This window comes from Ambystoma mexicanum, chromosome 2q, assembly GCF_040938575.1.
Source record: "Ambystoma mexicanum isolate Mex_15411 chromosome 2q, UKY_AmexF1_1, whole genome shotgun sequence".
In the NCBI taxonomy this organism is placed as follows: Eukaryota; Metazoa; Chordata; class Amphibia; order Caudata; family Ambystomatidae; genus Ambystoma; species Ambystoma mexicanum.
The window spans coordinates 359545880-359572538 of NC_090924.1; the positions used below are offsets into that span (position 1 = coordinate 359545880).

General features: G+C 47.9%; 1 protein-coding gene across 1 annotated transcript in view; it reads left to right on the forward strand.

Moving 5' to 3' along the window:
- Positions 1–26659, forward strand: part of DCTN5 (dynactin subunit 5) — a 271945-nt gene that overhangs the window by 45603 nt on the left and 199683 nt on the right. Inside the window, exon 3 of the mRNA XM_069647388.1 lies at positions 13400–13518. Coding sequence (XP_069503489.1) covers positions 13400–13518 — 119 coding nt within the window. The remainder of the gene's footprint in view (positions 1–13399; positions 13519–26659) is intronic.

Consider the following 26659-nt stretch of genomic DNA (forward strand, 5'->3'; position numbering starts at 1 on the left):
AGGGGCACTCTTCAACCAGCTTTTTTTCTATGCTTTTTATAATTTGGGGGAGGTTTGGGACATCCGAGCCTATCGCGAGGGGCTCGGGCAACACAGGCATCACTGCGGCCCTCGCATCTATCTCTACCCCTGCCGATTTAACTCAAATCTCTTTTGTAGGGTATCTTTTAAGATCCCCATGCACACGTCTGATAGGAATACTTCTGCCAGTTTTATGTTTATTACCTACCAGGTCAGCGCTGACTGTAGACTTCCGGAGTCAATCATGGCTCGGGTTGGGCGTCCCTCCACATCAGCATCGCAAGTATAGACATAGGAAGATTTTGTGGGCTGATCTGTCTCTGGGTAGTCTCCTTCTTTTGGTACATCAAAGGTTCTGACATCCATGGGTTCTAGTTTATTCCTCTTTGGACATAGGCGGGGTAGATGACCCCATTCTCCACACTCAAAGCATTGAGGACCTCTTAGCCCGACCCTGGAGGTCGACTCATATTTCCCTTGCTGCCTTGGTCCTTCCCATTCCGGTCATTTATTCGGGGGGGGGTTAGACCACCTCGGGGTTGGGTTGGGCCGGACCGTGGTGGAGTTGAGTCCGCCAGTCATCTTGCCTGGTTGAGGATAAGTGACCAACCTCCCATGTCCTGCCTTTTGGTAGGCGGAGGCTATGTTAACTGCCTCCTTTAAACTGGGTCTATGTTGTTGTCTCACCCAGCGTTGTATTGGTAGCGGGAGGGCCTCTACAAATTGCTCCAATACTATCCTGTCTTCCATTTCCTGGGTTGTGGTGGTGACAGTTTGTAACCATTTGTCTCCTAATTCTTTTACTCTATAGAAGTGTTGTTTAGGAGTTTCATCTTGTAGCAGTTTAGTTTCTCTGAACTGTTTTCAACCGGCTTCTTGGTCATGTCCAAGTCTCTCCAGGACAACCCTTTTCATGTCCACATACGTTGTATCTCCTGTGTTGTTCGCAGCTTGATAGGCACTCTGCATTTCCCCGATCATCAGTGGGGCAATAAAGTGACCCCATCTATCTGCTGGCCACTGTGCGTTCCTGTCACGGATGACACCCTGTTAAGAGTGGGACAGGACACCCAGGAAGGGTTTTGGGTGGTTGTGCCGAAGTAAGGTGGACAGATAAGTACACACACAGCTGAAAGTAATGAGAACGAAGAGTAGGCAAGTGTAGCAAGGACAAAGCTACAACAGAATGGATTCCCTCTAGGGGTGTATGCAGATATAGGAAAAGAGTATTCCACTGACCTTAGGAAAAACTCTAGCCTTCTGCACAGTTTGCTATAACAGGGGCCCTCGCTGTTTGCTCATGGCTTGGAACAACAGCTATGGGTGTCTGTAACGTAGAAACGAGACAAGGGAAGGGGCAGAGGTTGCCTGACGGAAACCAACAGACAAGCTCTGTACCGAAGGGTCTACAAACGGTACAAGAGAAGATACTAACAGACAAATCCAGGAAAAAGGAAGTCGATAGCAAACTAGCAGAAGGATATGAAGGGAAAGTCGTGTAACAGGATTGGATAGCGGAGGACAGTAAGGAACAAGGTTGAGCGCTCAGAGGAGCAGGAAAGCAATGAGCAAGCCCACAGGAGCAGGGCTGTAAGGTAGGGAGCCCAGAGGGAAAGGGCTTAAGGCAGTGGAGTAAAGCGGGCTGCACGGCACGGAGCCCAGAAGGGCCGGGCAGCAAGGAGTGAGCCCTGGGGGGGCAGGGCCGCTGACCGTAGAAGGCTGCAGAGGACTGTAGAGGGCTGCTAGGCTGAAAACCCAGCGGACAAAGGCTGTAGGTAGCAAGCAGCGGAGCGTGATCGGCTGCAAGGTAGGAAGCCCCGAGGACAAGGGCTGTTGGCAGCGGAGAGAAGCAGACTGTGCGGCAAGGAGCCAGAAGGACTGGCAGCAAGGAGTAAGCCCAGAGGAGCTGGGCCGCTGACTGTAGAAGGCTGCAGGACTGTAAACTGCAAGGTAGGGAGCCCAGAGGACAAGGGCTGTAGGCAGCCGGAGTGAGTCAGGCTGCAGAGCAGGGAGCCCAGAGGACAAGGACTGTAGGCAGCCGGAGTGAGGCAGGCTGCAGGGCAGGAGCCTGGAAGACCAGGGAGGAAGGTAGCAGCTGAGCGTGATCGGCTGCAAGGCAGAAACCCGTAAGGGCAAAGGCGGAGGCTGGAAGGCGGCAGAGCGTGATCGGCTGCAAAGCAGAGAGCCCGGCAGGGCAAGGGCGGAGGCTGGAAAGCAGCAGAGCGTGATCAGCTGCAATGTAGAGAGCCCGGCAGGGCACTGGATCCAAAGCCGGAGTAAGGAGGAACCGCATACAAGATCCGTAGCTCGAAGCAAAAAGGTGCCAGAAGGACTCTTAATGCAAGAGACTGAGCTCCTGCAGGCAGCAGCTTTTATACCGCCCAGCCCAGCACAGAGGCAGGCTAATTGGTCGCACCTGGATCAGCACACCTGCAGACAATCGGCCACCTCCCTCTCTGTTCCTGAGCTGGTGGAAGCAGAGGAGATCCCTAGGGCTTCCTAGGATTGTAGTTCCGAAGATGATGAATAGGAATGGCCAGGAATAGATGGTTATAGCCAAGTGCATTGTGTTAAGTGTAGTTTGTTGTGAAAAATAGAAAAGCACCAAAGTCTCGCAAATGGGGAAATGAGGTCCATATTGATCGCAAATGTATGCGCCCATGACGCAGGCATGACAGTTCAATGCCACTCTTTCAAAGTTTACGAAAAAATGCGCAGGGTCCTCTCCTGGTGTGTACGTCTCTAGGACCGACGCCGATACCTGTGTATGCCTCCTTAAATTGCCAGCATCAATCATTTGGGATTGTTGTAACTGTATTGCTTGTTGAAATGCCTGTCAATCAGCCTGCGCTTGCTGACTTTGAAGTTGCAATGCCTGTTGTAGCTGGTGCTGTCCCTCACTCAGTGTCTTGGTCAATGCCTCCATGGTCTTAGTCTATATCCCACCGCTGCCACCAAATGTTACGACTTCGTGGTGGGAATAAAGACAGCAGTCACTATGGGTTTCCTCATGAGAACGTTTATTTCTCTTAAATTGAGCAAACTGTAAAACGTTTGTATAGGAGTGCACAATTTCTGCAGAGGGTAAATAACATTCACTGGGTTGCTTCCACCCCTTTGGACTCAGCAGTCACACTTTTGAGCTAAGCTACCTAATGACAGTGACCACAGTACTTTGCTTGGCTCGCAAGGGGCGACCCCCACAGCCTTATACACCTTTCTGCGGTCCCCACTGACCTCTTTATCTGTGTCAGCGTGAAATGGTATGAAGTCTCTGAGCCGTTACTACACTCATTCAGAAAATAACTCCTTCTCAGAACTGAACCGTAAAGTCTATTTCGGTGGGTAAGCGACAGAATCAGTTCTGTTCGTGGGTATTAGCTTCAATACTGTGGATAGATTTTTTTAAGTCAATTACCTTATGCCCGCTTTCCTTTATTTCTCAGGGGTAGCTGAATGGGGTAATTTCTTCTGCATGGGTGTTCAGCTTTGTCAGTTTCACTCACGGAGAGGAAGAATCTTTTGTCTGCTTTTCACCAGGCAGCGGCCGTGAGTAATGACCCGTTCTCTTCAGCTGTTTTTTCCTCCGGTGACGGCCGGGTGAAATTAAGTGTTCTTTTCCAGCTGATCTTCTCCGACAGTGGCCGCGAGAAATGACACATTCTCTTCTCTCAGATGCTCCTCATACCAGGCTCCAAACACGAGCCTCGTCAATTTTGGCCTCGGTCTCCCTTGACAACGTCAATGGATATTTCTCTACAGCCACGTCCCTCCGATAACAGTGCGGCAGGAGACGGCGACTTCTCCTGAACTCAGCCCAATGTGGCTAGTTCAACCAAACACATTTCTTCAGTGATGCAAATCTCTTCATCCGACCAGGGCCTAAGTATGCCCATTCATACACAACATCCTCCACAACTCCTGGTCCCTGTCAACAACGAACAACAATACATTAAGCACCTTCATCCATATTAGCTCTTTCCTGATTTGTGGCTGCATCCATCCTTCTTCCCCTTTGTCCCTCCTTATTCATGCTCACAACCCTTCCCATGCTGTGATGTCCTGTGTTTCCACCTTTTCCCCTCAGGGAGCACATTATCATTGTTCACCCCTTCACAGGGTTCCAATAGGGAGATTTTAGGTTTTGCTGTTGTAAAAGCTGAGTCATTTGCAGTGCAGCACGCGTGGATGGCACAGAGGCAGTCGGTGAAGAAGTAAGGTGCAAGGGCGTCAGTAGGAATTTTAAAGAAGAGTTGTGTGTCGTCAGCATAGCATTTGAATTTGGTGGAGAAGGAGGCACTGACACATTCCAGCAGGGAAATGTATATGTTAAAGAGGCAGGGCTAAAGAATGGAGCCCTGGTGTATGCCACAGGTGGAGGTGGAAGTAGGGGAGCTGAAAGGGCCACAAATGGTTTAGTAGGAATGGTCGGTTAGGAATGAGCCAAGCCAGTCCAGTGCCCGCTCCGAGATACCAAGTGGATCATGGAGACTTTTCATGAGGATGGAAATGCAGAAGAGAGATCAAGGAGGATGAGGACAGCAGGGGATTTACAATTGAGGGATGCGAGTAGTTTGTCACGGGTGTTCAGGAGAGCAGTGTATTTTGGCTCCGGGAGCTTGGAGTCCACACTGGTGGTCATGTAGACCGCCATCCTGTCGGGTATGGGTGTTGAGTTGGGCTATGTCCAACTTCTCAAGCAGTTTTCCCAGGAAGTGGGTGATGGAAATGGGGCGGTAGCTGGCTGGACTGGAACGGTCTGCAGATGGTATTGTAAGGATGTGCCGCACAAGGGAGTGCTTGAGGGACGATGGAAAAGAATCAGTAGCAAATGAGTAGTTGCAGAGATCAACAAGAGCAGTGGCGAGAGAGGAGATGTTGCCCTTGATTGTTCGCGATGAGCATGGGACAACTGGCTTTGAAGAGACCTTAATGGAGTTGCCAACTCTGACGACTTCAGGGGTGACTGGTCGAAGGAGGAGATGGAGGAAGGAGGAGGGTGAGTGGTAGTGGGGGCAGATGGGGTGGGCTGTGTTGGAAGAGTGCATGACAAGGATGTTCAGTATGTCCATTGTTTTTCAAAAGAAGTCAGAGGCAAGTGCATATAAGATACAGCGGATGGATTTGCAAGCTCCCTGCACATTTTGTAGAGTTCAACCGTGATGCAAAGCACAAGAATGCACATACTCAAATACTCACCTCTTTCTCTCCTGGCAGGATCATGCTTGCTGCATCGCTTCAGAGGCCGATGTCAGAATCGAAGGCTTGCCACTGAGGAAACTGCCATTGAAGACATAAGCAAACAACACAAAGCAATGTGATACAGCAAGCAAAGATAAATACATGCTAAATGTAGGATGCACACAAAAAGTGCATGGTCAAAGCAGACTTCGTTGTTACAGCATACAATTGGTCAAATACTGCATTCTGTTTAATGCAGCAGTACTATGCACCCAGCTGTGGTCAACTTGAAGCTGCAAACACTATGGTGCAGCATGCATGGGACATGCATGTGAAAACCCCACTAAACGTAATGTGCTGGTACACAACATAGCATCCCAAAAATGTGCATCAATGTTTACATGGTTGTGGCTTGTAACTGGTGCTGCACACCATAATTGGGGAACCCTAAGCAAGAGAGGCCAAATGTGCCGTCGATCACATCTATGGAAGTGTCACTCAGTACACATGGTCAAAGTGCAATGAGACGCACACAGGCACAAGTCACACACCAGCACAACCATCAACACCTGTCGCAGGCCACAAACAGCTGGCCCTGCAACCCACAAAAAATGCCTACACAGTTGGTACTCCCACGATTTAGAATATGAAACCAGTTGCCTCACCAATCCATAGAAACAACACCCTGCCCAGAACCACACCCTGTGAAACATGCACCCATTAAGAAGCATTGGTGATCCACAAGACAAGTCAATCCCAAGTGATCACACACAGTCCGAGACTCCCAGGCAAACACCACACAAGCATCTGCAAATGCCCTTCACTTACCTGCGCAGGGTACCCACCTGCTTTGCGTACGATGCACACCATCGATAGACACTTCCCCTAAATCCAATGACCTGCATAGTAACAACAAAAAGAACATGCACATCCATGACAACACATGAATTGATACTGAAATATGCAGCGAGCACCCACTGCAGGAGCACCAGAGGGAGCAAGAGGATGACGGGACATAGATTGTGATTTTCCCATGAGTGCAGCGTACCACAACAGAGAGCGGGAGAGAGAGTGACACTGAAAGGGAAGTCTTAGCAAATGCCACATCAAGCAGTACACTGCCTGTATTGGAGATGGCCAATTACATGCACTACACCACAATATGTGCGGCCATAGATGAATTGACCAAGGTAGGTAACACAGTGACACGAGTACCACTTAAATAATCATGCCAGCATGTTAGCATGCAAAGCACATATAGGTTAAGCTACACATGCAGCAAACATGGTGACCAATGATGCATGCTCAACATGCAAGACAGTGCTAATGTTTACCCGCTGACTGCTTCGGCATGGTGTGAATCCCACATCCCCTTCACCTGGAACTGTGTCTCCAAATTAGGTATGGGGATAGTGCTTGGTGGAGGGCATGTGCAGCATGGACATCAAAGGGTGCAGGGTGTCTTCACCTGGGACAGCAGTCACTGCCAGATCACAGATTACTGAAACAACATGGGAGAAGACATTACAGCACGCATAGTGAAGTACCATTCACACAACACACATGTGCGAGAGGAACACTGAACCCAAAGTTACCTGCACATGCCATCCTGTGCACCACCATGCAAACATGCAAGTTGACCTTACTATGCATGTCCACCACTGCAAACGCCATGGCCTCGAGATGTCAACATCACAACTCAAGGAAAAAATATGTAAAATAAAAATAAAACCGGGAAAGGGCAACTCAAAAATAAAATGCCAACATCCGGGCCTGGGGGTCAACTAATGTATTAAAAAGAAAAATCTAAAATGTCCATCATGGACCGGGGGTGGAGGAGGGCAGGGTGCATGTCAACTTCCACATGGGTGTAATTAAAAAAAAAAAAAAAAATTAAATCCCCTCCATGGATAAACTGACAGCGCGGCTTTGGTGGACCGGGAGGCATGTGTCTGCTGGCATCACCATCCTGCATTGAATCAGAAGGTGGAAGTGGTGCTGGAGGCTGCCCACACAGTGCCCTGACCTGGTCCTCCATGGCAGTGGCGATGCGTGACACTGATGAATGCACCAGCATACTGAGGGCTTGGAGGTCATATGCACAACCTCACGGGTTGCATGGAGTTCCGCTGGGACAGTCTCACGATTGCAGCTCTGTGGGCCAACAACTCGCGCCTCAGGGCTTCCCTGTGTGCCTGACCCTCTGCAAGCAGGGATGCCTGCATAGACCTCAGATCTGCCCGCTGGCCCCTGATGTTGGCCTACAGGCGCAGCCTATGGGAGCGGCATGTGGACCGCATGACCTGCAGCTGTTTTTCTGCCTGTGTCTTGCGGGGGGAGGGTGGAATCATGAAACTGGCCACCCAAACCATGCCCTCAGCCAAACTCTCATAGGCAGCACCCTGTTGGTGTGCAGAATGCAACATCTGCTGCTCCCACACTGTAGGCCCAGGCTGCACACATCCCCCACGTATGCAGGGCCCACCCTGCCTGACCCAAGGGAGCATGGCCCTTGCTGTGATGCCACTGTCTCTGGCTGCAGGACTGCAACCCTCCCTTGGACATCTGCCCCAGGACCAGAAACCAATACATGGGAGTGTGCCCTTGCAGCCGTAACCACCACAGATGGGCGTGACACCACTGACTGGCCTTGTGAAGGCACCAGACCCCCTGAAGACTCACAGACCCCAACTGTTCCACCCATTTGTGCCCTCACCTCCACCAGCATTGAGGACTGCACTTCCGGTTCAGCATCAGAGCTACTGGAGTCCAAAGAATAGAATTGTCTGCATCAAGGCTCAGGATGGTCTGTAGCACCAGTGTATTCTCACGGCCTGCCATGCCATGTCCTCCACTGGTGGTCCAAGTGCCACAGGCTCTTATTCCTCCTCATCTAGTGTCTCCTCACCTGCACATGGACAGAAAAAGACGTGGAGTCATATGCAACGTGTCTACAGTAAACATGTGTATCACATTGCTGTCATGCAACAAAATGCTGGGCATGTCGGCATTAGAGAAATGGCATCCACACACTATGTATAAGAAGCTATTTGATCATGGCATATGCAGACTGGCAACAACATTCCCTGCTCAGGGCCATGCTGCCTGTGGACACATTGCCAACAAACGGGGTAATTAGCAAGCACACTATGGGACATGGCACAGCTAACTGTTGACTAATACTAGTGAAATAGGCATGGTCATGTGGCTCTGTGACGTGCAATTATGACATGTCAACAGACAGGCACACATATTCTCATCCGAGTCCGCATCCATCACATGCCGCACCAGTGTTGACTTTACACAGTGGGAACATGCTGTAAGTGTGGGAAAAGGGGAAACTCTCCTAGTTGATGTATGACTGTAAGAGTACCACCTAGCCAAGGTCTGTGAAGTGGAGAGAGTAAGTAAATGGAGTTGGAGATAGGTGGAGATAGGAACAAGGTACAGTGACACACAGGAAGGAGAGGGGCATGGACCCATGGAGTGTGCTGAGTGTGGGAGAGTAACGGGATCAGGCCTCAAATCCATTTCACTCTGGAGTCATTGCCATAGCGGCAGCGGGGGATGTGCACAGTCTAGAAATATGCACACTCACTCGGGGCATGACGTAAGGAGTGTTGGTTGTCATCTTGGGTGTTCTATGTAGCATGGAAGCACCTACGTACATGCGTGAATGGAGAACCTATACCCTGCAGGGCATGAAGTGTAACTAGTTTTTCAGACACAAGTACATGTCTAGCAGAGTAGTCACTGACATCAAGGATGCAACTAACAAGAGGGCACGTTGTGGTATGTTGGGTGGGTATTACACGGCCATGTTCAACACCTGGGTTGTATCCACTCTTGATGACACTGGACAGGAGTACGTACACCACGACATAGTTCACCCGGGGCAGTCATTCAAATGCAGCCAGATGTGCACCACAATCCTACATCTTGGTGATGCCTCGCGATGCGTACTCAGGAGGCACAATCGTGGTCACTCACCGGACGTGCCCTCGTAATTTATCAGGCCTCCCACCTGCTCCATTAGAATGAATTGGCTCATAGCCTCTTCATGCTCAGTCGGCTCTTCCTCCTCTGGTGACCCACCCCCTCCATTTGCCAGAGCAGAGGCGAGGTTGGCACTCAGTTTGGACTTGGTGCGACGGCTGAGGTCATTCCAGCGCTTACCTGAGCAGCAGTGTGTTGATCTCATCCGTGACATGCTGCCAATGCACCATACGATGAGCAGGTGTATGTGTGCTCCCCGGTTGATGGCACGTGCCAAGGTAGTGCATGGTCACGTAGTCTGAGGATCTGGAGTTTTTCATCATGGAAGTTCCTCTTCCGCAATGTGCCAGTGTCCTGTACCATGCCATGGGGTTGAGCTTGCTCCTGCTGTGCAGGCTTTGCCTTCTTGCCATGTGGTGTTGGTGTTGACCCTGTGTGGCTGGGACCGCTCTGGGCTCCAGATGCCGGACCGCTAGTGGCCTGGGGCATGGCATTACCCCCTGGGGCTGGGACAGCTGCTTCCTCTGTAGGTCCCTGAACAGCTGCTTCCTCTGTAGGTCCCTGGACAGCTGCTTCCGCAGGAGGTCCCTGGACCCTTGAGGCCGGGACAGCTGCTTCCGCAAGAGGTCCCTGGACCCTTGTGGCTGGGACAGCTGCCTCTGAAGGAGATCCCTGACCCCGGCCACCTCTGCCCCCTTTCCCTCTTGGGGCATTTCCACTTATATTCCAGGTGTAAGGGAAAAATGGAAGGCACACCAAGCAATTGTCTGCAGTTGCTTCAGAGCATTGTCTTATGGAGGAGGTTAACCCTCTTTTGGAAATGTTTTGTTAATACTGGTAAAAATGGTATATTCCTCCTTGAGTAAAGAGGTTCGGTAAGGCACAACGAAGGATAGTTTTGTCCATGATTTATATTATGAACGTTTGCAGTCTTTGGATACCTTGGGAATTTCTGTGGTAACTTTATTGAATTTTCCAGATAAGGCAAAACAGTTACTGCAAAGAAATGACTGGGCTAATACTATTGACAGAGTGTCAAGTTCTCGTCTTTATGATGAGGTCACTTCTACTCGAGAGGAATTTGGTTCGATCAAATCGTATCTGACGCGCTTTCATAATAGGAAGTCGAAAAATTATTTTATGGGCTTCAGGCTAAATGTGTTACCCTCGAAGGAAATTCTCTCTATCAGAAGTTAGGTTTCCGGATGTGCAAGCTTACTGTCGATTTTGTAAATGTCCTCATGAAAAAGAAATGTTACCACATCTGCTGCTTTATTGTTTAGCCTTAAGGCCTCAGAGAATCGAATATCTTAGTAAATATGTTACCAACGTGCATTGTGTGACGCTGGACCTTCTATGGCTGAACATTATGCATGGGAAATCAGTTTCTCTGAGTTAAGCTATAATTATCTTTTAAAAAAACATCTGTAATCTTATTAATTAGTGTTAATGTGTTTATATTGCAAATAAATGAAACACTTGACTGGTTCTTCTACTGATAATAAAATGGAGCCAATATTTACTATTTCTATATTTATTGTATATCGTTATGTATTACATCATATTAACTACAATCTTTGTACCTTCATTGTCATAGAATGGATTGTTTTAACTTTTGTTAAGGTTTGGTAAAACAACACAACTAAATATAATAAATGAGACTTTCCAATTGCTAAGTGAAGGACTTATGAAATGAGAGGATTTGTGTGTTATACTTGGAGTAGAACTTTGTTATTGAAAAGAACTTTCTTAATTTTGGACTTTGGTTTGAGACATCCTCAATTGATCCAGGGGGAAGGTGATTCAACCCTTGTTACAAGAAGGTATGTTTATTTCTGTTTTATTTCTTTGTTTGAGTTTAAATGTTTTTATTAAATTTGAACAGCCAAACAATCCCTGTATGATTTTGTTGTATGTATAATTGTGAGGAACAGAAATCTTTGGACATTATTTTCCTTTAGCCTTAGTTTGACAGGTAGGGAAACTCTTGATAGGTTAAGGAAAGTAGGTGTTTGTCTCACCCTTATTGGATAATAAAATGGCTACTTTTCAGAAAATTCTACTTGTCCGGCTCGCATTTTTGAGCCCTCACAGATTTCAGATGTCATAAGCCTGATGCCTACCGTTGATTTTAAGTCGTGATTTGGGAAGCTTCAAGTGTTCTTTTCCCCTGCAAAGATGTGAGTTTCTTCTCACTGCCCAACCTATAAAATGACTAACTGTAACATTACAGTGCTAGTCATCTTTGCAAAAAAAAAAAATCTATTTGCATGCAGTTGTAAATTGTGATGAATCTGATGTCACCACTCCTTTCCCAGAGGTAGCTCTCCTCATATGGCCATGCCACGCTAGCTGATCCTGACCCTGTTGGTGGCTATGCGAGGGAGGATTACATGGGGAGAGGCAACCCTAAGGGCAGATGATACATGGTCAGATAAGACATGGTGCCCCCCTTTCCTTTTTAGGGAGGTCCCCTCCATTCCTCATGCCTTTATGCCGTATTGTAGCAAAAGAGACTTCAAACATGGCTGACTATTCGGTACATGTACAAGACCCAATCTTCCCTGCTGGGAGGAGGAAGAGGGACAGAGCAAGAACGATCCGCAAAGCCCGAAGACCAACAACGCGCTGTAATTGGAAGGAGTGGCGCCCTGGCAGGATCTTTAAGTCCCCGACAGCTGATGCAGAGAGGAGAGAGGTACCTGACAGGAGCAGGCAGCTCCCGTTAGGTGCGGAGAAGACTCAGAGCAAGCTGGGCTGCAGAAGAGACCGGACGAACTGTGGGAAGCAAGCACAGGGCTACAGGAGCTTGAAGCGCTCTGGGAACTCTGTTCCCCATGCACTGAAGAACCAGAGATCTGCCTGGGGGGGAGGGGAGTCAGAGGCAGCATGTGGCTGTCGGAGGACGTCGGAGACCGAATGGGAAGACGAGCAGAAGCCAGACGCTCCCCCCTAAGCGCCAGCAAGCAGCAACTGGGATGCACAAGGAATATTGAAGCGACTACATCAAAGCGGTGAGCCCAGTGGGAAGAGATGGGATGCCGGGTCGCTTCATGGCGAATGCTGCACATCCTGGGAAAGCCTAAGGAGGTTGTTTTGAGAGGACGGGAAGCCCTGTGAAGCAAAGAGTCTACGAATTACCAAGTAGAGGGTCGCTGGCCCACTTTGAGGGAAGCATGAAGAAGGCTGTTGCCCGACATTGTGTGCGAGTTTGGGACCCAATGTTGAGAAAGAGTTGTTCTGCTTAAAAGTCCTGTCAGGAGAGTGTACCAGGCATTTGCGAGTCTTGAGTCCTCACCCGAGTTGTGTAACTTTGAAAGAAGAGAATCCCAAAGTAAGATTCATGCCCTTAGGATTTTGAACTATATATAGTATGTGGAAAGGACCTTGGGAAGGGAGCCATTTCCCAGGGAGTGAATTGCTACACCAAGAGCAGCGGGTTATCCTCTTGGGCTACTAAGAACTAGGTTATCCTTTTGAAGTTTTGTTTTTGTTGGAATGAAACCTGGTGAAGGGAGTCATTCCCAGAAACAGTGAACAACATCTAAGTGGAAGCCTTTTAGTTGGAGTTGTACCTTTTGGTGAATTTGAAAATTTGTGCACTATTGGAACCAAAGAGGTTTCCCTTAACACCTTGTAGCTAATTTTAGAATGCGAGAGCTAGCATAGGATTACAGACACAGGACATTTTGCTTTGAACATCTTGACATCTGACGGACCCTTAGTTTTTGGTTGAGGTAGGACAATTCAGTCCTTTTTTTACTGACCTGTGAGGCATTTTCCAAGCCCTTTTATTATTTAATAAACATACATGGCAACTATCATGAGTCCTGTGTCTCATTACCGGCTCCTCACAAAATGTAAAGTATAATTTACTGTTCTGCTGTGATCTAATGTAGTGTTTATCATGTAGGTTCATACTGAGCTCTTCCAAACGGCCAGACAACCTAAAGCGCTTTCAAGAAATTACAGTACACACATGCATACTCACACTCACACTTGCCACTCCGTTTCCCGCTATATACTGAGTGAAAAGACTGCAGTTGATGTTTCACTTGCTGTGGAATGAACAGAGGAACTGTTGATGTGTTGCCTTTTATAAGAAGCTTAAGTGGTACAATTGTTTAAAGACTGAACGTTGCTGATGGTTGCACGGTTGTGCAGCATTTATTCCACCTTCATCCTTTTCTTTGTTCAACAGACCATTGTAATGAATGACTGCATAATTAGAGGGGACCTTGCCAATGTACGAGTCGGTCGCCACTGTGTTATCAAAAGCCGAAGTGTTGTGCGGCCACCATTCAAGAAGTTCAGCAAAGGGTAAGCTTCTCCTTGCCTGCAGTTTGGTTCTAGTCATTAATAAGTTTCACCATTTTGGCTGCATGGTTTGGGTGAAGTTATTACCTCTAATCAAGGTCTGATACTTTTCCCCCACACCCTCGTCTTATCCCACATTCCTTCATAATATTTCTGGAATATCCGTTAAATGGGTGTGACTATACGACTACACTCAAATGTGTGTGTCAGCACAGGTAAAACAGCATGATGCTTATAAAGAACATCTTTGACATTTTTACTTTTTAAACAAAGAATAAAGAACTGATTTTGAAATATTTCTTTTAAGTGTTTCGTTATTGTTTTGAGCATAAATGCTAACCTGCGCATCGTCACTATAGTAATAATTTTAGTAGCTCCCTTGATAGTCAAGCATGAATATTGGCTGTGGCTAGAGAGATGAATGTGCCTCTGATGCGCTGCATTGGCTTGTGCGTGTCCCGAGAGATGAAAGACCGGTTCAAGTAGGACCTCCACACACACACAGTGCGCCGCCCCACAAAACCCTTGTGGTCACTTCACTTTATGTACATATTACCCTACACCCACCCTCACACTCTGTGATGAAATTACTTTGGATTGGTAGAGAAGTGCATGCTCTTGTCTTGCAAATCCTTAAGGTTTCTCCCCAAGCCCCTGCTCTGTGCTTCCTTTTCCCATACTGCTCTGTACAGTTTTTATTCTGCCTGTCCCCTGAATTCAGATAGCTGCCCTCGGATGTAGTCTTCTTTCTCCTGTCTTACTTTTTATTCTGCCTGTCCCCTGAAGTCAGATAGCTGCCCTCGGATGTAGTCTTCTTTCTCCTGTCTTACTCAGGTGGCCGGATGACTGCTTCAGCTCCAGTTAGTATGAATACCAGGTAGACTGGAGGGGAGCTCTGAAGCGGGGGGGATACTGGTGTGCTCATCAAGGAGCGGTGGCTGCAGCTGTATTTGTTGGAGTTGCTGAGAAAAGTCATGGAGTGTTAAGTGCTTTTCTGAGCATGAGCTTTATTTACACAGCATGTGCTCAGGCACCCTGTAGCACTCCTGTATAGACTTTCCGTGTTTCAGCTCAGGACTTGAAAACACTTTCTACTGCCTCCCTTTGCCATACTTTTACAGTCTTCATGTTGCACGATGACAAAGGTCTGCATATACAGAACTTCATGGATCATAGTTCTTAAAGATGCTATCCTATCAGCTTGCTTAGGGAAAAGAAGAGTTGCAGTACAATGGGGATTTCATTTATTTTAATGTCTAAACCTACTTTGCTGTCTCAAAGTCCTTCTCGGTCTGATCGTTTTCCCTGACACTGAGTCCATTTCTCTAGGGATTTCTCAGTCACTCTGGTTCTGGCAAACCCTGTGTTTCTGGGATCTTGTATGCAACTTGTTCCTCGTGATATTCAGGAATGGGAAGCTTTGCAAAAACATCCCCGTCAAGAGGTTCTTCCACTGGCTGTGATGCGTTCCTTTACCTAAACATGTTTTTTAGTACATGGCAGCTCTTTCAACATTCCATGGTTTGCCATCTGTTGGGCTATTTGTCTAGAGTCACTGTATTTTAGATATTGTGGGTCACTTATTCTGTGGCAGTGTGGTTTTTAGCCAATTGCTTTATGTGAGGATTGGACTCCTCCTCGTGGTGCAACTACTTTTGGAGGCATTGCAACCTCCTAACTATGACTTGAACAATTAGGGAAAAGTGGAGAATTCCGTTTTCTCCAATTAGTAGCTTGTGTAGTGTTGCCTTGGTAGTTCTACATGGAACGTTAAGTCGTGACCTGGCTTTCTGCACCTCCTACCCCCAATCCTTGCCTGTATGCTGCTTTAAAGGACTCATACTGGCTGCTGGAGGGCTCCTCTAAAATGGGTAAAGCCATTATGTTGAAGACATTCTCATTTAGTTTGGGGAACTGTACTCCATTATCTGTGACTGGCATCAACAGGCTGGTCCCCCTTGTGAGATATGTCAGGGACAACCTGGATTGTTGTCTTGATTGACATATGTCAATGAATTTAGTTTGACAAAGTTGGACATGGCCTTGGTTAGGGTATCTGCATTTTTTTTTATTACTCCTGAACTCTTCCATGGCACCAATTACGTCAATCTTGACTTTGCGCCAGAACTTGGCCGACCATTCTGCTGTCAGTAGGGTAGCAAGTCTTGTGGGGAGTCTTTCATAGTTCTTGTGGCAGACATAGCGAGTCTCGATTTACCGTTTTGTCTCGACCACCGCTCTCTCCATCTGCTTGGCGAGGGCTATGACTGACTGACTCATTCATGTCCAGGGCAGTTATGCTTGTGCCTCCTACCCAAAGGGGGCTGAAGTACTGTGTTTCCTATTAATCGCTTCCTTTTTTTGTGTAATTATGGGACAGATGCCCTGAATTATTATTATTATTTTTTTTTTAACTGAAGTGATTGGTTCGTCTTGCCAGGACACCCATTAAAAACATAATTGTGTATTCTCTTCTGTATGGCATCTCTGTAAGGATCATCTCTTCATTCATGCCCCTGTCATGAGAATCTGTTTGAAGCATTCCTCCAAGTGCAACTCTTGGTATGACTCTGACCTCACCTCCCTGAAACGCAAGCGCAGAGTGGCTGAGAGGAAGTTAAGGGCTTTGTGCGCATCCTCTGACAAACCTGCCTGCCGTCTGCTCCAAAGGCAATACAGACTGTCCTGTCCAAGAAGAGAGTCCACATACAAGCCTGAGTCGCTGCAGCCTCTAACAACATGGCCAAACTCTTTGAAATTTGCAAGGAGCTGGCCAATCCTTCTGTAGTCTCTACCCCTCATGTTCCCTCCCAGAACCTCTGTACGGCTGTAGCTTCTCACTTTACCACTAAAACCCAGGACATCCTTGCTCCCCTCTTCGTCTCCCGGCCCCCCTATGGCCGCTTCTCCTTCACCTCCATTCTCTTCTTTCTCTCTGACAACACCTGACAATGTTTCTCGAACAGTCAGATCTATCAATGTGTTGTCGAAGTAGGTGCTCCCCTGCTCCTCCAGAACCATGAAGGACCACGTTGACACCCTTTCTCCAGCTGTTGGCGATTTCTGCATTCACTCTCGCCACTGGAACCTTCCCCTCTCCTCAAGCACTCCCTTGTGCATCCCCTCCTTAAAAAGCCTTCTGCCGACCTTACCTGTCTGGCAAACTATCGACCAATCTCTATCACTCCATTTGTGGTCGAACACCTGGAAAAGCTGACCATCTCTCAGCTTACACTCCACAATGAATCTGTTGTCTGTCTCCATGATCATCAGTTTGGCTTTAGAGCAGCCAGAGGCATGGAAACTGCTCTCCTGAACACCCGTGAAGATCTGCTCTCTAATCTTTATTCCAGCATTCCTTCTGTCCTCATTCTCCTTTCCTCTGCTTTTGACACTGTCAATCACGCCATCCTGATCAATCGACTCCGCGAGAACCTGGGCATCACGAATTAGGCCCTGGAGTGGTTGGCCACCTTCCTCCTTGATCGCCCATGCCAGGTCCAATTTGGATCCTTTCTCTACACAACCTCTCTCTCCACATGTGGTGTACCCCAGGGCTCTATCCTCTCTCCCTGGCTCTTCAATGTCTCCTTCGCCCCTTTGGCCCACCTGACCTCTACCTGCTCCTCTAACTTTCAGTGTTATGCGGGTGACACTGCGCTCTCTTTCAGGCTCCCCTCAGCCTCCTCTCTTCTCTCGCTCATTCCTGACTGTCTATCAGGATTGGTGCGCTTCCAACGATCTCTGCCTTAATGCCAGTAAGACGGAGATCCTTCCCATTGGGACCCCTGCTCCCGGTTTCCCTCTCACTCTGGCCGCCCTCCTTGGTGGGCCCCCCTTCCTTTAAGGCACAAATCCTTGGTGTCATCTTCGATTCCACTCTCTCCTTCCACTCTCTCCTTCTCTCCTCACATCACAGACCTTGGCAAGAAGGCCCACTACCAGCTACACCTCCTCAGAGGTATTCTTCCTTTTCCTACTCCCCACCCCCCCACCCCCCCACCCCCCAGAAGCTCCCTGTCTCCAGAGCCCTGGTTCTCTCTAGGCTAGACTACTGTGACAGCCTCTTTCTCAATCTTCCTTCCTCGACTCTCCGCCCTCTGCAACTAATCTAGAACAGGACTGCAAGACTTGTCCTTCGCCTCAAGCCCAGGAACCGTATCTCCCCAGCCCTGAAATCTCTTCACTGACTCCCGGTGGCTGCAAGAATCAAGTTCAAGACCCTCTGCATCGTCCACAAGGCTTTCTGGGGCTGGGGCCCACACTACATCCAACTCTCTCTTCCAAAATACCTGCCTTCTTGAGCCCTTCACTCCGCTACCGCCAACTCTGAGGGATCAGGCGCTTCTCCAGACAGGGAGCAGGGGTTCGGGGGGGAAGGAGGTTCGAGGGGGAGGGGAGGCGGGGCAGATCTCTCCTCTGCAGGTGCCTCCCTTTGGAATGGCTTCCCTGCCCCTCTCAAACTTGAGCCGCACCACTTGAAGTTCGAGAAGCTGCTGAAGTCTTTCTCTTTCTCCCCCTGCTGACCCACCTGTGCTGCGCTGACTGGTTGCTTGGCTACCCCCAGACTCTGACTGGGTACCAGGCTCCTCCATAATCCGTCTCCCCTGTACTGCCTCCGGACATACCGTGCGCGTAGGAGCTGTAACTGTAACCTCTACAGCCCCCCTGCCTCCTTACGCTGTGTTGCCCTGGCCACACTCACTCAGGCCAATTGCTGCCCTGATTGCACTTCCTTTCACAGCTCTATCAGACTCAGCCATTCTATGGCTAGCACTGGTTCAATGATGTCCTCCAGGCCAAACCACTCACTGGGCACATCCTGGATGCGCTGATCTCAGCGGACATTCCTCTCTCTAACCCTCTCACTACACGTCTCTCCTGGTGTGACCATGCTCGCCGCACCTCTTCTCTGGAGCTCTTGGGCTCCCCGGCTAAGCCTCTTCCCGCTCTGTTCGTCTTCTCTGTCATTCGACAGATGAAGCGAGTGTCTGTAGCCGCTTTTGACGGGTGCTTTCATTCCCCTCACCTCTGGTATTGATTCACCCACCAACTCAGTCCTTGCTAACCTTCACCTCTCCAATACCCTTGACACTCTTGCCCCTGCCATGAGGATCCACTTGAATCCTGCTTCCAAGTGCAAATGTTGCCATGATTCCGACCTTGCCTCGCTGAAAAGCAAGTGCACAGTTGCGGAACAGAAGTGGTTGGCTTCTTGCACATCCTCTGACAAACTGGCCTGTCGCCTGCTACAAAGACAATACAGATTCTCCATCCCCTTCAAGAAGGGGGCCCATATCCAAGCCCACATCCCTGGGGCCACCAACAACACAGCTGAACTTTTCAAAATCTGTAAGGAACTTGCCAATCCTACTGTAGTCTCCACTTCTCCTCTTCCTTTCCAGGCCCTCTGCACAGCTTTGGCCTCCCATTTCACATCCAAAACTCAGGACAACCTGCCCTCACTCTCCTCTACCCCTCCCCCCCTCCATTCACCCCTTGTGCTCTCAGGCCTCCCTTCGCTTCCCCCCCCCCCCCTACTCTCCGCCTTCTCACCCATAGCACCCGAGAGGGTCCCCAAGACAGTCTGCTCTATGAAAGTCTCCTCTAGTGCTCCCCTGCTCTTCCAGAACTATCAAGGACACCATTTCCACCCTTGCTCCCTCTTTGGCTGAGTTTTGCAGCCACTCCTTTGCCACTGTCTTCTTCCCTTCACCACTCGAGCACTCCCTTATGCACCCTTCTTAAAAAAAAAAAAAAAAAAGCTATCTGCGGACCCTTCCTGCCCGGCTAACTACCATCCTATCTCTGCCACCCCCTTCTTGGGCAAACTCTTGGAGAAGTTGGTAATCTCCCAACTAATCTATCATACTGAATATGTTAGCTGTCTCGATGCCCACCAGTCTGGCTTTAGAGCAGCCAGAGGCACAGAAACTGCTCTCCTGAACACCCATGAAGACTTGCTCTCAAACCTGAACTCCAAGTCTCCTTCCGTTCTCACCCTCTTCGATCTGTCCTCTGCCTTCGACACTGTCAACCATGTCATCCTCATATATCGGCTCCGTGATTCCCTCTGCATCAAGAACCGGGCACTGGATTGGTTGACCTCTTTCCCCTCCGATCGAACCTCTCAGGTTCATTGGTCCCCTTTCTCTCCTCCCACTCTTCTTGCGCTGTCCCTCAGGGTTCTATCCTCTCGCCATGGCTTTTCAACATATACCTTGCCCCTCTTGCCCACTTGATCTCCACCTTCACACCACATTTCCAATGTTCTGCTGATGACACATCGCTCTCCTTTAAGCTTTCCTCCTCTACCTCCTCTCCTTCCTGACTGATTTTCAGGCATGGTGTGCTGCTAATCATCTCTGCCTTAATGCCAGTAAGACTGATATCCTTCTCATTGGAACTCCCGTACCCTCCTTCGCTCCTTTTCTCTGGCGCCCTCCTTGGGCCTACTTCCCTCACCCTTGTGTGAGGCAAAAAACACTGTTGTCATCTTCTACTCCTCTCTTTTTCTCACTGCATATCACTGTCCTTGCCAATAAGGACCACTTTTAGCTTCACCTCTTCAGAGGCATGCTCCCTTTCCTCACCTCTTCCCCCCCCCCCCCCCCCCAATTCCGCCCCACCCAGAAACTCAATGTCTCCAGAGCTCTGGTTGTCTCCAGGCTGGATTACTGCAACAGCCTCTTCCTCAATCTGCCTCTTTCTTTCCTTCGCCCCCTTCAACTAATCAGAACAGGACTGCCCAGGGACCGCATCTATCCAGCCATAAAATCTCTCAATTGGCTCCTGGTGGCTGCAAGGATCAAATTCAAGACCCTCTGCTTCATCCACAAGGCTTTCTGGGACCTCGCTACGTACAACTTTTTCTCCCTAAATACCTCCCTGCTAGAGTCCTTCGGTCCGCTAGCTCCAACTCTCTGCAGACCAGACGTCTCTCCAGCCAGAGAGTGGTGGGTAGATGTTTCTTCGGCCAGAGCCTCCCTCTGGAACGTCCTCCCAGCTCCTCTCAGACTTACCGGATCTCCTTATGTTCTGGAAAACTCCTCAAGACCTTCATTTTCTCCTCCTCCGTCCCTCTTCCCCCTCCCTTCCTAATGCCCCCGCTACCTATGCAACCAGTCTCTGGTCCCTTATGAGTCTTACTGGGGACAGGTCCTCCATGACCAGTACCCTCCCCAGCACCTCTATTACCAGTACTTGCCCATGGGCACCTTCCCTGACCAGCCAACTGAGTGTGGCCCATCCCCGCCCTCGCACTAGTTGATTCTCACCCGTCATCCACCATGTTCCCCTGGCACTTGCCCTCTAGGGCCTTCTTTAGCACTTGCCCAGTCCCTGGGGCCCCCTCCCTCCTGCACTTCCCCCTCCCCCTCTCCTTTATCCAAGTGCACTTCCTATTCTGCACTTGCACGATCCGAATGTCAGGCCTAGTACGTCCGTTATGGGTTTTTCTCCTATGTTCCCCCACCCACTGCCTTGTGGCGCCTGGAAACGCCTTTGGCTGTATAGGCGCCATACAATTGCATAATAAATTAATTGGTGAGGCACTGTAGTACCTCTGGACTGCTCTTAACGTTTGCTTCACTGTAGTGTCACCTTTTTTATTTTTCTGATTTTGTGTACGTACCCTTTGAATGCTTCTACTGAAGATCTAAACATTTTCTCATGCGTCTTTAGAATGTTCTTTGCACATGCAATAGACTGCCATTACTTGCTCATTTGCCCTTTCCGTGGGGTGAATTATTTTGTTAAATCTTTGCTTTTGCACAGGGTGTATCCCAGGAGTTGGATCTTTGTACCCCAATTAGCATCTGGGTTGGTTTGTTTTGCTTAGTCTGGGGTTCTCTCCACCTTACAAGTTCTCAAATGCCCTTTGTAGATGATTGAAAGATGTCACCAAAGATTGTCACCAGAGTCTGCTGCCATCATTCTCACCGTTTGTCCATTTACTCTGATGTTACACTAGGGTTTGGTGCACATACTTTGCATTGGTTTCTTGGCCGCGCTCCGCACCTTCTGGTCTGGTGATTCCTCAATTTCATCAGACTCTCCCTCTTTACTCGTTTCCCATTTCCACCCATGTCATGGTCTCCCCAAAGCACACCTTATTGAAATGGCAAATTCTTAACACTTGCTGCACTTTCTGACACTTGTACATTCCTTATTGCTGTTCTGCTAAAGCTTCCATTTCACAGGCTTCCACTGATTTGGGATCTGTTTCACACTTCACTACTTCACTCACTGTATGTGAGGGCAGGGGTCTGCTTTCCCAGGGTTATGTTTCCCTTAACAACTCCCTTGAGTCTTCTTATGCCCTCTGTGCCAGTAAAATGATCTCTTCCAGTGTGGGGCTCTGTCAGTCTGCCTTGCAGCATAATTTCATGACCTCCCACGTCTAATAAGTCTCTTATGGTCTTGGTAGTGTAATGAATCTGGACAATTCGTACCGTCTCCCCTGAGGGGAGCCACCCCTTTTGAGGCAAGGGCGGTGAGCCCGCTACGCAAGACCCTTCCTAGGGGTCTGGGTAAGTGGGACCTCAGTGGGAGTGACTCTCCTCTTGGGGACAAGGACTCCCATTCTAGAGCAGAACTCCCAGGCTAAACCACCTTGTCTGCGTATTTGAATGTGGAAAAGACTTTGGGCTTCATCACAAATTGGGTCGCAAGCCCTTAAGTGGCTTTAACGGAAATAGCACCGCCAATACCACTGTGCCGTATCATAAGCCGGCACAAATACTGCCACATAGCCAGAAAAAAGATGGGTCACACGTACAGCCCGCTAGATAGATCAAGCGAGATATTTAGCCATCAACCAGGGAAACCAATAAGGGGATAGGCCAGGTCAAGGATAGTATAAAATAACATTTCTTTATTAATCACGTATCAAATCACATAACAAATAGTGCATAGTAAAACAGCATAAAAGCATACAACTCCTATTGAATATACACAAATAAAGTGCATGACCACCAATTGCCCCCACTGCAGTTCAGGGTAAGAACAACATGAAAAAAATATCCTGCTGTTCGAAAAGGGGAGAAAAGGAAAAAAGGACTATATAGAAGATAAGTCCCTAAATGAATCCTATACCCCTGATCTATTAATACATATACAATCCAAAATTCAGCTCATAATGGAAGTAGAGTAATTCTAAATAGACACAGATTAGGAACGAAAAAGTGCTGCGTGCAATATCACAAATTCTATTCAGCCTAATGGTCTGAAATAACACAATTCGTAAATAGTGAATTAGGAATTGTCAGTCAAGCTTGCAATGCAATAATAGTTAGAATAATGCATGCAACGCTCCTCACCATTTCGACCTTAATAGCCAACCACCGGTACCTAATGTAAACTTCAACATTCTCATGTATTACACTGGTATCCCTAAAATAGTAGTTTCGACGACCCCAAAAGTGTCTAAGTCGTCACTCTCTCAAAAATGAGAGGGGCGGCTTGACAGTCGTCTTCTTCAGGACTGGAAAGAAATGGTTATAAACTAGTGGATCAACAACAAATGTAGTTATAAAATCAATGGATGGGCATCTTGGTATTCTTCCATGTGTCCTTCCATATCATGAATCATCTTCTGTATATATAAGTGATCCTTATATTCCTTCTTTATCCAATTCATCACTAAAATGCATCAGAGTCAAAAAGAGGAAAAAAGAAGAAATGGACAAAAACACGAAGGTTAAAAACACACACAATAATAATCCTTGACCTAGCCTAGCAACCCCACAGTAACCCCATTCAGATTGTCACAATATGGTTCTCAAAGGAATCCAAATCACACACCAAATGCTCAAAACGAGTCATCTTGTCAAATCCAAAATTGGATGTAGGGTGGAGAACTCTGCTCCATCCCAGTAAAACAAGTTATGGATATTCATCTAAATTGATCCGAAAAAACATGTAAAAGGGAGCGGAGTACCTAAATCAATGAGGAAACTCACTGCAATCCCTATGGCATTTGCATATAATGCAAGGGCAGAACACTTAATCAGTCAAAAGAACATTATAAAAATCCAAACCTTCGAAGTTGGAAGGGACCAGCTCCTCCTGGATTCAATCACAGAGAAAGGGAACCACTTTGCTCAAGGATTACAATGTCACAGTTACATTTTGTGCCATTCATTTGCGCAGGAACTCTATTGAATTCAACAAGCTTGTATTCTGCTGACTAGAAAAGAGAAAAAGAAGGGAAGAAGAATGGCAAAAAAAATGGCAAAGACACATCAAACCAATGAGTCATGAACCTATATTTTCAACAGCAAAAAAGGCCTGGTGTCAGGTGTTGACCAGAGCTCACAAGTCCTGCTGTTCCATACACACATTCTTCTTACTAATTCATTAGCACTTTTGACTAGTTATAGTCATTGGACGTTATACGTGGTGTTAATAACGCCAATTACTGGAAAAGAGTGGATAGCCTAAACTAGGCCATGTTGTTTCATAGCGACTCTGTAATTAGCTAGCACGGATGTAGTCCGAAATCGGGGGAACAAATATCCATCCAGCAAAAACATGCCAGACAGTCTCTCCCTAACGACAGAGATGTGATGTAGCAGAATTTGCAAAATAATCTCCAATGTTCACACAGCCATATAGCAAGAGCAAAGAAACAATCATTTCTGTTTAAATAGCCTCAAAGGTTCTGCGCCGTAAATTCATGTATATTTTACATAGAATAAATAACGGCATATTCTAGTTATAACAGGACGCTTGTCCATATCCCAATGGTATATATATATATATATATATATATATATATATATATATATATATATATATATATATCCTCTGTGCAGAAGCACAGGAAGACCAAAGAGGAAAAGGAAAGTGTCCATGGCCATCCCTTAATAGAGGAGGAGGCGTCTCCTCGCGAAGGGGTACCCAAATGGCTGTTCGCCGGTGTCAGGATACATGGACCGTTGATGTCATATGCGTCTCGGCGCCGTAGAAAGGCAGCTCGAGTCCCGCGTTCGTCCAAGCAACCTGGTGAGCGAACCCCTCCCGACGTGTGCTTCCGGAAATAGCACATCCAGCGAAACATGTGATCGCGAGGGACAATCATGTGACAGGGTGCCGTGGGAGTATTACTTAAAGAGAAAGGCACTCACTGTACTTTTTCACTGATTAGGGCAATAAAGTCCATGTATATAAATATGGAGAGAGCCCGTATTCCAGTGGCTCGTTAAAGATTATATTATATATTCAACTGAATTGAGCCTACGGAAAATAAATGAAATTAGCCATGGTAAATGACACAATAAAATTGTGTATTAGAATATTGGGCAGCGGTCATGGCGTAGTAGCTGAAACATTAGATAAATGCGCAGCTATCTAACGCTATCTCACATGTCTAGCTACGTGATTCAAAAGTAGCACATAAGGAGGAAAATTATGCTCCCCATAATGTAGATGGTAGCAAACACATTATCAAGGCAAAGAACACCACCCTGCGTTCAGGTAACACAGTGAAGACACTCTTCCTGATGATTCAGGCCCTTATGGTAGCTATCAGTCTGGTACATCCACCATTGTTTCCGTTGGGAAAGTCTAGCTGCAGTATTGAGCCAATCAGTCCCTGTGACACGTTCTAGGGCCCACCATTTAAAGTCATCAGTTATGGCCATGTTCCAAAAAATGGGCCACTAAGGGAGCACTGCTGGTTCTAGTGCGAATTCTAGATTTCTGTTCAGAAATCCTATTTTTAATAGGTCTTGCTGTTTTTCCTATAGAAGATTTCTCACACGGGCAGATAATGACACAGATCACATTGATAGAATTACATGTCGTATGTTGCTTAAGGGACCATACTCTCTCATTGATGGTAACAGTAGAGCAGGCAGTGGTGGAATTACAGGCACTGCAAAACCCACATGGAAAGTGTCCCAATATCGTCTGGAAACCCCATTGTGAATGGATGGTAGATTGTCTGGGGACTGATTTGGCTCGATCTGCTTGTGAGAGGCAGTTTTTTTTAATTTCTAAAAGCAAACAACTGTTGCTCTAATTCAGGATTATTAAGTTGAAGGAGATGCCAGTGTCTATAAATCATTTTTTTAAATCCCTTTATGATGTGAATTAAAGGTGGTGGCACATACGATGCGTTGGTTGGTAATATCAGGCCTGCAATATTACAGCATGCACCATCACGGCACCATCAAAGTCTGCATTATCTGCGCCGGCCACACAAAGCGCAAACACAGCCGCATCACAAGTCCATGTGTGGCGGTATTAGTGCTGAAAACCGGCGCTAATACTGATGAAAACACAGGGCGCAGCTGGATGTTGGAGGTAAATGAACACTGGTGTCAGAAATGAAGCCACAGGTGAACCCAATCCACTCCAGAGGGCTACATAAGGCACACTACTACCCCAAACACTGTTTCCAACATCATGCTCCCACCCAGTCAGCGGCTCATGCTGTGCCTAAAAGTCAAGAGGCAGAACAACCAGGCCAGAGCACAGGGCATGGGGGGTTTACGGGGGAAGGAGGAGAAGAGCCCAAGCAAGGCGTGCACCGATCCCCAGGGTCAGGCCCTCACCCTGGACCCTCACTGACAGCCAGTTGATCACCCTGTATCGCCTCAACAGGGAGACCATAACTGATCTGCTCACCACAATACAGGACGACAGGGAGCAGGATCAACATCCCGACAGCTGTGCCCCCATGCTAAAGCTAGTGTCAGTGCTACAATAGCTTGGAACTGGCACCTTCCAGCACTCTGTGGCCATGATTCACTTCATGACACAGCCCACATTCTGCGCAGTGTTGGCCCAGGTGCTTTAAGCCCTTCTGCGGCAAGTGCAACACTGCATTTCACTACCTACCATCCCACCCCAGGTCAATGCCATGAAGGCACAGTTCTGTGCCATTGCCCAAATGCCAGATGTGATTGCTGCCCTGGACTGTACCCATGTTGTGTTGGTGGCTGCCCAGGCCCACGAAGCATGTACCGTAACCACTACCCCAACCTGTACATCACCCACTGGTCCACCCATGATTCCATGGTCCTATGGAATAGCACACTGCCAGGATACATGGAGAGGCACAGAGGACTACGGACCTAGATAGTGGGTGCGGAGAAATGCCTGCACTCGTGCGCTGCAAAGTACATGTCTACCTCCC